Source organism: Engystomops pustulosus, chromosome 9 (genome assembly GCF_040894005.1).
Source record: "Engystomops pustulosus chromosome 9, aEngPut4.maternal, whole genome shotgun sequence".
Lineage (NCBI taxonomy): Eukaryota > Metazoa > Chordata > Amphibia > Anura > Leptodactylidae > Engystomops > Engystomops pustulosus.
The window spans coordinates 76,636,238-76,650,688 of NC_092419.1; the positions used below are offsets into that span (position 1 = coordinate 76,636,238).

At 41.7% G+C, this 14,451-nt stretch overlaps 1 protein-coding gene across 2 annotated transcripts in view; it reads right to left on the bottom strand.

The window, feature by feature from the left end:
- Positions 1–11,226, bottom strand: part of LOC140076981 (uncharacterized) — a 68,223-nt gene extending 56,997 nt beyond the window's left edge. For both annotated transcript variants that reach the window (XM_072123800.1, XM_072123801.1), the window contains exons 1-2: positions 10,842–11,226; positions 8,261–8,798 (exon numbers count right to left, since the gene is read on the bottom strand). In XM_072123800.1, the coding sequence (XP_071979901.1) occupies positions 8,261–8,650 (390 nt within the window). In that variant the 5' untranslated portion in view covers positions 8,651–8,798; positions 10,842–11,226. The remainder of the gene's footprint in view (positions 1–8,260; positions 8,799–10,841) is intronic.
- Positions 11,227–14,451: the final 3,225 nt, after the last annotated feature.

Genomic DNA, 14,451 nt, shown 5'->3' on the forward strand with positions numbered 1-14,451 from the left:
TAATCAGAACTGATGTCCTGTCATATACCTCCCCCCGGGCTGGACAGAGCCCAAAAACTGGGACTGTCCTGCTGGATCCGGGGCAATTGGGAGGTATGTTTAAACTGAGGCTTTTATGTACAAAAGTGGTAAACTGTGCCGGCACTGCAGGATTAAACGCTGCCTGCATCTGCATTGTACCATACTTGCTATGTCTGGGTGCTTATACCCGGTGCTGCTATATAAAGCTTTAAACAATAGTAAAATTGTTCAAAGACAGGTCATGACTGGGTGCCTTTAAATAATAATGTGGTTAAAAGCAAGAATGATCTTACTTCAGCACGAAAATATGTTCCAAAATTGGGCTGTGGATGTGACTTTTGTGCCATAATAAAGCCTGTCATGAAATGTATCATTAGTGTGCAGCCAAATGCATTTATGGGATTATGGTGGTTTATTCGCTGAGACCTATTGCAGCATCATATAATTATAACTGAGGACCCTTACACCAATGTACTGCAATTATTTCAGCCTGGATAATCCAGGAAGAACATGCTTAGGCATCTTGTGGCTTACTGCTGATAAATGATGTGTAAGAGTAACAGGGCGATATAGTTCCTATACGATAAATCATTAATATTTTATATCTGGGGGGGGGAATATCATTCAAACAGATATAACAATATATAGTGGGACATCCCACTGAGCTTCTAAATCCAAACACAGCAAAATATAACATAAACGTAATCATTTTCCACAAAACTATTTCACTACTCAGCTCCTCTTACTGTATTGCCCGCTGCTCCACCTATAACATAGTGCCGGCAGATAGGACACTTTGTCTGTTCATCTTCCCCTGATATATATTTAAATCTCATCTCATTCTGATCCTAAAATCCATTTGAGAATCCAGACCTGCCAATCATTGACCCCCATAAAATCCAAAAACCAGCCAATCATTTGACCATAAAATCCATTTGAGAGTTCAGACCTGCCAATCATTAACCCCATAAAATCCAAAAACCTGCCAATCATTTGACTATAAAATCCATTTGAGAGTCCAGATCTGCCAATCATTGACTCCATAAAATCCAAAAACCTGCCAATCATGTGACCACAAAATCCATTTGAGAGTCCAGTCCTGCCAGTCATTGAGTAGGACTTCCCGTTGAAAAGCTCAGCTCATCCTGCTCTATAGCATTCTCCCTGTAAATAGGACACTTAGGCCCACATTTATCAAAACTAGTGCAAACAGCAATATGTGCAGTCTGCCTGTAGACGGTGCAGTTTGCAGCAGATTAATGAAATGTCTCACACATTCTTCATGAATCTGACGCCCCATGTACTTCTCTGGCAGAATGCATCATTTTATTTTCCTGATGCACTTCAGAGCCTATTTTGGCCTCTAGAACACAGCCTCATATTTCAAATCTGCCCTGTGTCACTATAAGTAGTTATAGCTTTGAAATGCTATCAGATATCCAGGGGATTTTGAGATTGTTTTCTCGTGACACAATGGGGAAAATTTACTTACCTGGTCCAGTCGCGATCTCCGTTTTGGACGGTCCAACAAGGATGAGGTCCGGCACGATTCACGAAGATCGTGCGCCCGAGTTCCTGCATCCGTCGCTTCCCCGCCGAGGTCCGCGGGAGTTCACCTTCTTCTTCCTGGTGCTTGTAAGTGCGTGTCTTGTGACACAATTCTAAATGTTAAATTCTGCGTGTTGTCCGAATCCGTAGGGTTGTCCGACGGCCATGCCCCCCGATTTCTGGCGCGTGCAAGCCAAAATCCGATCGCGTGCGCCAAAATCCCGGGGCAATTTGCCACAAAACGGAAATCGTCGGGAAACCCGACGAAAATGCGCTCTGCGGACCCTTAGACAAAGTACATAGCTCCCAAATTAATTCATAACTTACATTTCCGAAATGTCTGCTTTATGTTGGCATGGTTTTTTAAGATTACATGTATTAGAATGTTAATGTTATGAGGCTAAAACCCATATTTAGAGGGACCTAGTCAACTTTCAAATGACTGTGAAAGGCCTAAATAATAGCAAGCCTCGGAAATTACAATATATACTCGGGGAAGCAAGATGGCTTAGTGGTTAGCACTGCAGCCTTTGGGGACCTGGGTTCAAGTTTCAGGGTCAACATCTGCAAAGAGCTTGTATGTTGTCTTCGTGTTTGCTGGTCCTCTGGTTTCCTCGCACACTCCAAAAACATACTGGTAGGTTGATTAGATTGTGAGCCCCACTGGAGACAGGGACTGATTTGGAAAACTCTGTGTAGCACTGCATAATCTGTGTGTGCTTTATAAATAAAAGAATTAAGAGTTTAAGCCAAGTTTTTCCGCACAAAAATTGTGCTGAACTTATACTCGAGTCTATAAAATAATTAACACTATACTCACCTTTTCAACGTCTCCCGCATGTCCTCTTCTTGCTTCCGATGGTCCGGCTCCATCTTTGTGTCCTCCGGGTCCTCTTAGGGTTTCTCCGCCTCCTCTTTGGGATTCTCCGGCTCCTTTTCGGAGGAGAAGAGGAGCCGGAGGAACCCAAGAGGACCCGGAGGACACGAAGACAGAGCCGGAGCACCAAAAGCAAGAAAAGGACCTGCGGGTGCATCGTAAAGGTGAGTACTGTGTTAATTTTTTTAATATATGGCATGCTCGGGGCAGGGGCTGGTCGGCTATATACTATGGGGATGGGCTGGTTATATACTGCAGGGGCTGGCAGGGTATATACTGGAGGGCAGTGGCTGGCTGTGTACTGTAGGCAGGGTCTGGCTGTATACTGGGGTCAGAGGCTGGCACGCTATATACTGGGGGATATGGGCTGGCAGGCTATATACTGGGGGCCAGGGGCTGGATATATAGTGGGGGGAAGGGGCTGGCTGTATACTGGGGGGCATGGGCTGGCTGTATACTGGGAGGGCATGGGCTGGCTGTATACTGGGAGGGCATGGGCTGGCTGTATACTGGGAGGGCATGGGCTGGCTGCTATATACTGGGGAGGCAGTGACCAATGCATTTCCCACCCTAGGCTTAAACTCAAGTAAATAGCTTTTCTGAGTTTTTTGTGTTAAAATTAGGTAGCTCGGCTTATACTTGGTTCAGCTTCTACTCAAGTATATACGGTACCCCATTATGGAAGCTACAAACCTTAACGTATAAAAAAACACTTTTAAAAAGTTTGTTAACCCTTTTGATGTTTTATAGGGGTTAAAATAGGTCCACAAAGTGTGATACCCCATATGTGGTGGTAACCTGCTGTATGAGCGCACGGCCGGGCATAGAATAGATGGAGCGCTGTTCAGAAAAGATTTGCATTGTCAAACTGTATAGGCTATAATTTTTTCTTTTTTTAATGTAGACATATAGGGGCTTATTTTTTGCCACATGAGACTTTTCTGGTACATAATATTGGGGCATCTATAGCTAACTGATATAATTAGTAACTCTTTTTTCTCTTTTAACTGTCTACAAAGATTTAGTATCTCTTTGTTGCTGGAGAAAATGGAAATCATCAATTTTTGGTAAGATTGTTTTTGTTTTAGTTTTTTGGCTATTCACCATACCATAAAAATAATACATTATTTTTATTCTATGTGTCGCCGTGATTATGAAAATACCTCATTTATATAGATTTTTTTCCCCAATTTTACTGAATAAAAACTAATTTTTAGGGTTGGCAGGCTATATACTACAAGGGGCTGGCTGGCTATATACTACAGAGTATGATGGCGCTATGTATATACTACAGGGGGCTGGCTATATACTACTGGGGGCTGGCTATATACTACAGGCAGCTGGCAGGCTATATACTATAGAGGGCTGGCAGGCTATATACTACAGGGGGCTGGCAGGCTAAATACTACAGGGATCTGCGAACACTTACATCCCTAACCACAGCCCAGTCACCAGCAGAAAGCCCTGGAAACCAGGGGTAACTCTTAAACTATCCCTAACATTAATGCCCTGAGGTAACATCACCACTGCAGCCCCTGTACACAAACCAAGAGCAGTCACTAGCAGAGAGGGAGGGAGAAAGGGCTTAGCTTATCCTTTATTTCACTGCCCCTGCTAGTGCTTGGAAATTCCCTTATCCCAGAATATTTCTATGTAGTAGTAGGGGGGACCCCAAAATCAATTTCACTGGTGGGCCCCAGGTACCCCAGTCCTACCCTGGTGAGAGTGGTCAACATGACCCCCAGGTTAAGACAAAATGGCATCAGTTTGGTTCAAAATGGCGTCATGTAGAGAAATAAATCTCTCACAACATCATGGAATATTAAATACCGTCCCTATGAAGTGCAATTTGTTATGCAGAAAACAAGCCCTCACACAGCTCTCTAAATGGAAAAATCAAAAAGTTATGGATTTTTGAAGGTGGGGAGTGAAAATTGAAAATGCAAAGACGAAAAAGGGCCTCGGTGGGAAGGGGTTAATAAATGTGGGCCCCTGCCTGCAAATACAGGGGCACATTTACTAAGGGCCATGCGCTGTTTTTTTTTTTGGATATCGCACTTCCTTTCTAGTGCAAACGGCTTGCACAGGTATTTAATAAGTGTCCGCAACACAAATTGGGGGCATTCCGGTGCTCAGTCGGACCCTGCGCCAGATTTAAAATGCAAAGTCATAGTATGAGAAGGCGCCAAATTATGGGGGGAGGTTATGAGAGGGGAAAAATATGAGGCATATGAAAGAGGGAGAAAATATGGGGCATATGAGAGGGGGCCCACAATTTGGGGAGTATGAGAGTGTGCTACAATATAAGGGATAGATGAGAGAGACCACAATATGAGGAGGAGGAGATGAAAAAGGTCACAATATGAGGAGGAGGAGATTAGAAGCCACAATATGAGGAGGAGATGAGAGGGTCCACAATATGAGGGGGAGATGAGAGGTACTGATTGCTTTCAATAGGTCCTACCTAATGCTAGAGCATTTTAGGCACATCTGGGAAATCTCTTCCCTGACGTCTGAATACAGATGTTTTGGGAGAAGATTCTCCAGATGCACCTCAAATGCATTTTAAAACACAATTTAATTGCATCTTCTGCACATGGTCTTAAGCTGCGTTAACATTATGGGGAAAATTTACTTACCTGGTCCTGTCGTGATCCCCGATCCGGAGTGTCCGACGTAGATGAAGTCTGGCGCGATTCACGTAGCTCGTGCGCCCGAGTTCCTGCATCCGTCGCTTCGCCGCCGAGGTCCACCAGAGTTCACTTTCTTCCTCTCGGTGCATGTAAGTGCGTGTCTTGCGACACAATTTGAAATGTTAAATCCCGTCGGGTTGTCCAACGGCGGCCCCCCAATTTGTGCCACGTGCAAGCAGGCGCGGATGCACCAAAATCCGATTGCGTGCGACACAATCCCCGGCGCGTTGCGGTGTGGATCGGAAATCGACGGAATATCCGACCAAAGTGCGGCCGCAGAACCCTTAGTATATGAGCCCCTATGTGTTTGCATTGGGTTTTAAAATACATTGCAAAGACATTCATCAGTGTTTTTACTAATTAATACTGATTAAGTGTTTTGGGATGCATTTTACTTGATGCAGTTACTGTCCCTTTCAAAATGCAATGAAAACGCATTCTATAAATGTGGCCTTAGAATAAACAGGTAACATTTCCATGTAGCAGTAGGTGGGCCCCAAGGATCAATTTCACTGGTGGGCCCTAGGCCCCCATTCTGACCCTTCTTTTGTGAATACTACCCTGTGGGTGGCTTGCAGATCCCTGCACATAAAGCGACAGCCTTGTGTGTTTGAAAGTTATATAAGGCAACTAATATTTTTGGTTTCTGTATTTCTTACTTGTACAGGCAGAAAAGTAGAGGCAGGTGGGGCTAAGTATATCATGACAGCTGTCAGGGTTCAAAAAAAGCTAGAAACTCTGCAGACACGATGGGTAAGAGATTTCACCATCTGGATATAAGATCGCTATAGATTTCATGTGTTATGCAGATACATTTTCATTTCCTTGAAAAGTCATATAAATAGCATGTAATACAATGCATTACAGCGAAATATCGGTCATGGCAAAAATATGGTCCCTGCTGCAGCAAACTACAACGCTGTTCAAGTGCTTCTCATATCCCACAAGTCATAAAAGAGAGTTTTCCTCAAAACACATCCGATTCTTATGGCATGACGTAAAGATGCCCTCTCCATTGATATTTGATATTTTGATATTTTGTTATTTCTAGGATAAGCCATTTGGGCACTTGTATCAAACTTTTGGCTTGCCTTTTTTCTTTCATTTTTGAGAATTTTCATGGTGCTTGTGCTCATTTGCGACTTTTTCTGCACCCAAAACAGTCTCCTTTCAAAGTTTGCCATTGTCTAGTTTTCTGCAGGGTTCCCTCAGTTATCACCTGAATCCAATTTTGGTGCAAATCTATGGGTGATGCCACACGTCCCTTTTTTAGACTGTTTTCAAGCATGCGTTTTCAGTCAGTTTAAAATCTCATGCATTTTTTACTGCTTACCATGCGTTTGGTTTGTTTATCTATATAGATAAACAGGTTTAAAGCAGCCAAACGCATGGTAAACAGTAAAAAACTGATGCGTTCGCATGTGTTTTTAAATGGACTGAAAACGCATACTTTAACCCTTTCAGGACCTGGCCCTTTTTTGTTTTTTCATTTTCATTTTTCACTCCCCATGATCAAAAATCCATAACTTTTTTATTTTTCCATGTACAGAGCTGTGTGACAGCTTATTTTCTGCGTAACAAATTGCACTTCATAGAGATGGCATTGAATATTCCAAACGCATTTGTGCCGTCTTCTTGTGGGCTTGGATCTTACGGATTTCACTGAGCGCCCCAAATAACATGTCTACTTTATTCTTTGGATCGGTGCGATTACGGGGATACCAAATTTGTATAGGTTTTATAATGTTTTCATACATTTAAAAAAATTAAAACCTACTGTACAAATTTTTTGGGGGGATTTTGCCATCTTCTGGCGCTAATAACTTTTTTATACTTTAGTGTACAGAGCTGTGAGTGGTGTCGTTTTTTGCGGATTTTGATGACGTTTACAATGTTATCAATTTTAGGACTGTTCGACCTTGTGATCACTTTTTATAGAATTTTTTAATTTTTTTAAATGACAAAAAAAGTGCCATTTTCGACTTTGGGCACGATTTTCCGTTACAGGATTAAATGCAGTGAAAAACCGTTATCATATTTTGATAGATCGGGCATTTTTGGACGCGGCGATACATAATGTGTTTATGATTTTTACTGTTTATTTATATTTATATCAGTTCTAGGGAAAGGGGGTGATTTGGGTTTTTAGGGTTTTTTATTATAATTTTTTTTTTTTAACTTTTTTTTATTTTTAGTATTTTTCAGACACCCTACTTTAACCCTAGGGTGTCTGCACGGTCCTATCATATACTGCCATACTACAGTATGGCAGTATATGTGTATTTTACTACTCATACATTACAATGTGCTGATAGCACATTGTAATGCATGGGTTAACCCGAAGTAGCCTCGGGTCTTCGTGAGAGGCTACCATGGCGACGGATCGGACCGATTGCGGGTGTTACCAGTAAGCCTTTGCTGCAATATGCAGCAAAGACTTACCGGCTATGGAGAGGGCTCAGCGCGTGAGCCCTCTCCATGCACCCGCGGCCGACCCGTGACGTGCTATTACGTCACAGGTCGTGAACGGGTTAAAACGGTCCAAAAATGGGACGTGTGGCATCACCCTAAGGCTGTCCCTGACCAGGAATAGAATTGAACTTGGAACTGATTACGACTTTTTTTTTTAAAAAAGCCGCAAATTCACTAAATACCACATGCCACATGAATCAATAAGGAAATACCGCTAAGATACATCTGACTAGCAGAAAAGCCAAGAAAAGACCCAAAAAATAGATGGACAAAGCGAAATGTATTATACATGTGCCACATTAACTCAGACCTACTATACTGACATATCATTCAGATAATGGCTTCCCAACAAATTCAGATATTGAAGACAAATTCGAAGACATATATGTCACCCCAACTAATTTGTAAGGATGCACAGTGATAACTAAAATGCCCCATTATATAGAGCAGTGGTGCACATGCCTGAACTCTTCATTCACTTCTGAATAAATGCCAGAAATCACATTCCCTAAGGTAGATCTAAGTCTAGTAGATACATATGAGATAGATAGATAGATAGATAGATAGATAGATAGATAGATATGAGATAGATAGATAGATAGATAGATAGATATTATGATCACATTGTTCTTATTACGGTTTCTATTACCTTATTCAAACACGCATCTCCAATCGAAATGGATCTTCGTCGATAACAAGGTTTTGGCAGAACCTCTACTTCCTGCTTTCCAAATAGCTCTTCCATTTTCCCTGTGTCAATCTGAAGATCCCCCTGGAAAGTTTGGGAGCTCCACAAACTAGTCCGACCCTTAACTCTTTCCATTGGAATAGCATCCCAGTTAAAGTTCCTCAGTCGTGAGCTGCGCTTTTGGTCGCACTTTTGAAAAAGACTTCTTGAAGATTCTGATAGAGTAAGGATTGGTGGAGGTGGGGGTGGGGGTGTTGGGATTTGAGGAGTATATTTTTCATTGTACAGTAAAGTGGCCCTGTCTTTATCTATGTCTTTGTCTATAGATCCTGTATTCATGTTGATTATCATTGCAAAGAAGGTCCCGGTACTGCCCTTCTGTCCTCGAGTCTTGGTTCAGGGCTGGAACCTGTAGAATGGGAATAATAACCAGCAGATTCTCAGTAGAGGCTTCACATGGCTCATTGAGCATAGGCACGCGTGGGATCCCTGTGAACAGCTGTCAGGACAAGAGATAAACCACAGGAATTTCAGCATTGACAAAAGAGAATGCACTTACTTCAGATATAAATGATTTACCAAATGTCTACACCTGAGAGGTTAACGGGGTGTTGAAGGGTATAGTAACTGCTTTACCACCAACAAACACTCCACAAGTAAAGATCTATCTGATCTCAATGCTGACTGATAACAGCTGCCAACCTCCCTCATCCTCTATCCTTATAAAGGGTGATACGTCTTTAATGGTTGATACTGCATTACATCAACTCTTCTCTGAGCACATCATCATTCACCACAGATCTGCGGTGTAGAAATATTCTCCAAACTAAAAATGTGATTCAAGGGATGTCGCAAGAGTTTCCAGACTGCTCCCATTATCTAGCACTGCTGGAGATGATATGCAGGTATCATACTATCATAACTAACCCATATTCAATTATTAGATAAATATTAGGCATATAGTTGGCTCTCTGATACGCTTTTATTACTCCATGTGGTACTTGACTTTTGCAGCACTTTTCCCCTCTTGTCCAAAGTTGGCATTCAGTGACTGTGAATATATCTGCATTATATATGCAAAAATATGTTTGAAGTTGGGTTTTGTTAGATAGCATGCTGCAAAATGTGATTCAATAGCAAATCCATCAGACTTAGTGCTTCATCTCCTGTTGCATGTTCCTAAATCAAAGGGTGCTTGGGACCAAGCAGTTAGTATGCGCTGCAGATTATGAAACCAAAGTAACCAAAATGAGCCAAGAGACCTAACGGCTAACATATTTAGTCAATTTAAAAAAAATTAATAGAATTTGTCTAATCCCATCCCTTTACACTTGTGACACTAGACATAATGATCAAAGTCTTCTATGACTAGTCATGTTTTAGTCCTCAAAATCAAAACTCATCACTTGTCCTAATGATAGAAAATATATATACAAAAATAATATATACAAAAAACTAGGTCTCATGGAGGGTGCATGAGATTGGGGTATATGAATTGAGCAAAGTCGATGTATGTTAACTGCTGCTCCATTTATTCTGTGAGATAGCGCTCACCTAACTTCCTCAGCCCCTTCTGAAGTGGGACCCTGGGGTCTTCAGCAGTGGTAGACGATACAATGTGACTTTGGAAATAGCATTTAATCATGTAGCCGTGCTACTTGTGTAATCAGCCAACCATATTTTCTATAGCAAGATGCTTTCAACAGATGAATCTATCTCAGTAATACATGCACAATAGGTAATTGGATTGCTTAGCTATTTATGTTTTCCTGTGTAAGTTTTTATGGTTCCTGAAAAAGCAATCTTTCCTCACAAAAGCAATAAGTAGAGTTAAACATTGTAATATGTGCTGGCAACATCTTGTCAGACTGCTTGCTGATGGTTTCTACAAAGCAACAAATCGTTGCTCTACACTATACTGGAAAATGCACTGAAAAAAGTACTATAGTCTATGGTCAATGATAATAAAGAGCACTGTTTTATATGTATCTCATGTACAAACAAATATATATATACATATTATATAATAAATAATAAAAGTAGCATTCGTAGTTATTTTCTAATCCTGTATGATATTACATAATGTCCTGATCTATTCACAAAGTATGGAAGAGCTAGATAAATCCCGGGTGACCTATAATGGCAGGAGTCCTTGTGCCATATATATGTGCATATATATATATATATACACAGTATATATGCTTTCAATCTCTGAGTGATCCCATTTTCTGACAGCAAGGTATCCCACAAATCAAGAATAAACACAATTACATAAGAAAGTTTCAGAACTTTTCATTATTCACTAGGTTCTACTCTATATGAGCAACCAAAATGTTTACAAGTTCTAAAAAATGGATTTACTTCTCTGTAGGCTCATCTGTTCTGCTTTACATCATATCTGGGCTAGTTTTATACAATCTGAGTTCTTTTACCAACTGCAGAGCCTTCTGATTGTTTGCAGTTAGAATATTGATAAAGTATAGTGAAAGTTGTAGCCCCCCAGGGATGCTTTGTTAGGTGGTCTCCCCTGTATAGGTGGTACCTGCTGTGATTTGTTGCTGTGTATTCTCCAGCGATCACATCCCTCTGGTGCTGGCACTGATGTCCTCACGTCCCTCTCTCCCAATTTCTCTGCCTTATAAGTCTATGTTGCTGCTGTGCTCTCTCCTGCTGTCATGGATGGCATCTTCCCCAAGTTCTGCTGATCCTCCGCAGTAGTACTGCTCTGTCCCTGAGGTGAGGGGGAAACCTAGCCTCGGGCAGCAGCTTCCTCCGGCCAGCAGGAGGCGGCAGATTTGAGGACGGATCGTTACTACACAGAATGAAGTCGGCTCCAGCAGGGCTGTGATGTATGATAGGAGAGGTATGATTACTCTGCTGCTGCAGGGATTTTATCTCACAAAGGGAGATCCTCCTCACTGCTTCCTCTCTCCTGTGAGGTTGGCAGTGTACAGTGCAGTATTGCAGTCGTGTCAGGGAATATCAGGGGGAAAGGAGGTTGTTCAGTGCCTGCACATAGAGACCTGAAGAGAACTGCTCAGTACTACTATAAACAGTTCTATCAGCCCTGTGCTGTGCCATGCCAAAGCCATAAGATTTGTACATGCAGAGACTTTATTATTATTCATTAATTCCATGGTGCTGTACAATGAGAAATCACTATACATATATGTACATATACATATATATGTGCATATGTATAACCTAATAGATAATGGTTTTTGTCTCGTTGTGCATGTATATATTATAATATACTTGCCAGCATTCATAAACTGGCTCTGGGAATCACAGAAAGGCTAGAAAATCTGTAGACCCAAATATCTGATGCTAGGAAAGGGTTAATAGCTTGTACATTAAATTAACATTATTAGGGCCTGATTATCGGGTGGGGGTGGAGGGGGGCTGGGTGCGCAGTACCCCCACTACTTTACCCTTAAACAGGTCCCCACTAAGTGGGCTATTTGTCCAATATTTGGTCCGGTAGAACTTTTGAGAACCAGGTGGTAGCCAGTACACTTGTCCGCAGAGGTTGCCGGCATCCTGGCACCAGGGTGCCAACATCCCAAAAGAGCAGGAGAAGGAGGTTGCCGCAAAGGGAGAAGTTGAGTGCAGATTTTTTTTTACTGGGAGGCTTGTTATTCATTACGGGGGGCTGTATATTTTACATTTGTTATTAGGGGGTTGTATAATGTACACTGGGGATTGTATTCAGTATACAATATACAGCTCCCTACTATCTAGTATACAGTATATTAGTTGCTGGTATCTTGTCATTGGGGACTGCATATTATTTATGACTGGGGGCTGTGTATATGACTCGGGGCTGTGTATATGATTGGGGGACTGTGTATATGATTGGGGGCTGTGTATATTAATAACTGGAGGGCTCTGTATATTACTGGGGGGATATGTATATTATTTACTGGGGGCTATATATTAATTACTGGGGGCTGTATATATTACTGGAGGCTGTATATATTAATTACTGTGGCCGGTATATATTTCTGGCCGGCTGTATATATTAATTGCTGGGGGCTGTATACATTACTGAGGGCATTATATATTTCTAGGGGCTGTATATATTAATAACTGGGGTAGATGCGTATGTTAATTACTGGGGGGCTGTATATATTACTGACAGCCTCTATATATTAAGTACTGGTGTGGTGTATATATTACTGAGAAGCTGTATATTAATTACTGGGGGCTGTATATTTATGACTTGCTGGGGGGCTGTATATTTGTTGCTGGGGCTAAATATTTGTTAATTACTGGGGGGCTGTATTTTTATTAATTGCTAAAGGGCTGTATATGAATTACTGGGGGCTATATATTTATTAATTGCTGGGGGTTGTATACTCATTACTTTGGCGTCATAGACATCTATGGGAACCATGATCTGGACACAAATTCTGGGACCACATCACGGTCCCCCTTACGCCTTTGTGCATAAGTCCCACCGATTACATGGATGTTAAATGAGTACCCTACCTGGGCTACATTCTGTGGTGACCTCCACCAGATTTTGGCCCTGGGGCCACCACTAACCTGGATCCGGCCCTGAACACCATAGTCCCTCATGCTGGTATTATTATTATATTATTAGTTGCAGTTTCAACAGCTGCAGAACATGAAGAAAATAGATTTTCATACCAAAGGTTTTCCTTTTTTTAAATATCTATTAAAACATAGTAAGGCCGAATCCACACAAACATATGGCCGGGCGAGCATACATTCAGCGTGTTGAAGAGGAGCAGGTGTGACCATTCCCCTCTCCATAGAGATGCATGGCGTATGGCCGTGCACACGGGGAAACATAGGACATATCCTATCTTTTCCCCATGTCATTTTGAGGACAGGTCAGAATACACCTGATGTATCAGCGCATGGCACAAAACGTGATGTGAATCCAGCCTGATACCTATATAAATTGGGTTTCTACTTATCATACCCACCTAAGATTAAAGTGGAGGTTTCATTTGAATTACAAAAGGTAAAGGCGTACATACAGTACCCAGAGGAAGATTGCACAAAAGTGTTTTTGCCAATTTCACCACATTTGGAATTTTTTTCCTGCTTCCCTGTACTTGGCATGGAATATTGAATACCGTTACTATGAAGAACAATTTGTTACAAAGTATTTTTGAAGGTGGGGAGCAAAAAATAAATACACAAAAACAAAAAGGGCCAAGTAATTAAGGGGTCGAAAACACAGATATATTCTCATCTAGCTCAACAGGAGAACCCACTGACAATAAGCACTACTTCTTTTTCCCTAAAGCAGAAATTGTAGCTACTGACACTGAAATAGCTATATTTATATTATGTATATTTCCAGCTCAAAGCACACTGGAAACGCAGATGTGAAACGCAGTCCGCCCCTAGGCATTCGCATTGCATTTGTAAAAACAATCCAAATGCTATGTGTGAACACATCCTAAGGCTACTTTCACATGAAGGTAAGTTAGATCTGGGCCGGGACACAGGCATAGCATATGTTCAGGTGGAGAGGTGAGCGCTCCTCACCCCTCTTCTCTCACTATACCATTCTCTGCACAATGCACTTCTATAGTGGCCGTATGCTAGCTGCCATTCAAACAGCTTGCATACAGTCACTATAAACCAGTGATAGCGAACCTTTTAGAGGCCATGTGCCCAAACTACAACAAAGACCCGCTTATTTATCGCAAAGTGCCAACACAGAAATTTCATTTGTGATTTATACTCCCTTCTCTGTCACATCTTTCATTGATACCAGCACCCTGAGGCACCAATATAGCAGAAAATAGTCCCAGGTTGAGCTGTCACTTTAATATAGCTCTGTGCACAGCAAGTCCTGGGCTGTCTGGGACTGCAGGAAGATACCTGGAGTCATCTCTGGTGATGGCCTGGGTGCCCACAGAAAGGGCTCTGAGTGCCACCTCTGGCACCAGTGCCATAGGTTAACCACCACCGCTATAAACGGTCGTGTGAAGGAGGCCTACGACCTTGTTCGCATGTGGCGAACATGTAGTGTAGAATGAGTTGGATTATGTGACTTCTTAGCACATAGTTATATAACCTACATAAGTGAGTTATATGTATGACATGTATATATCAATATTTACTGCATTTGTAGAAGATCAAGCTTAAAATAGAGAAATCTGTAAATA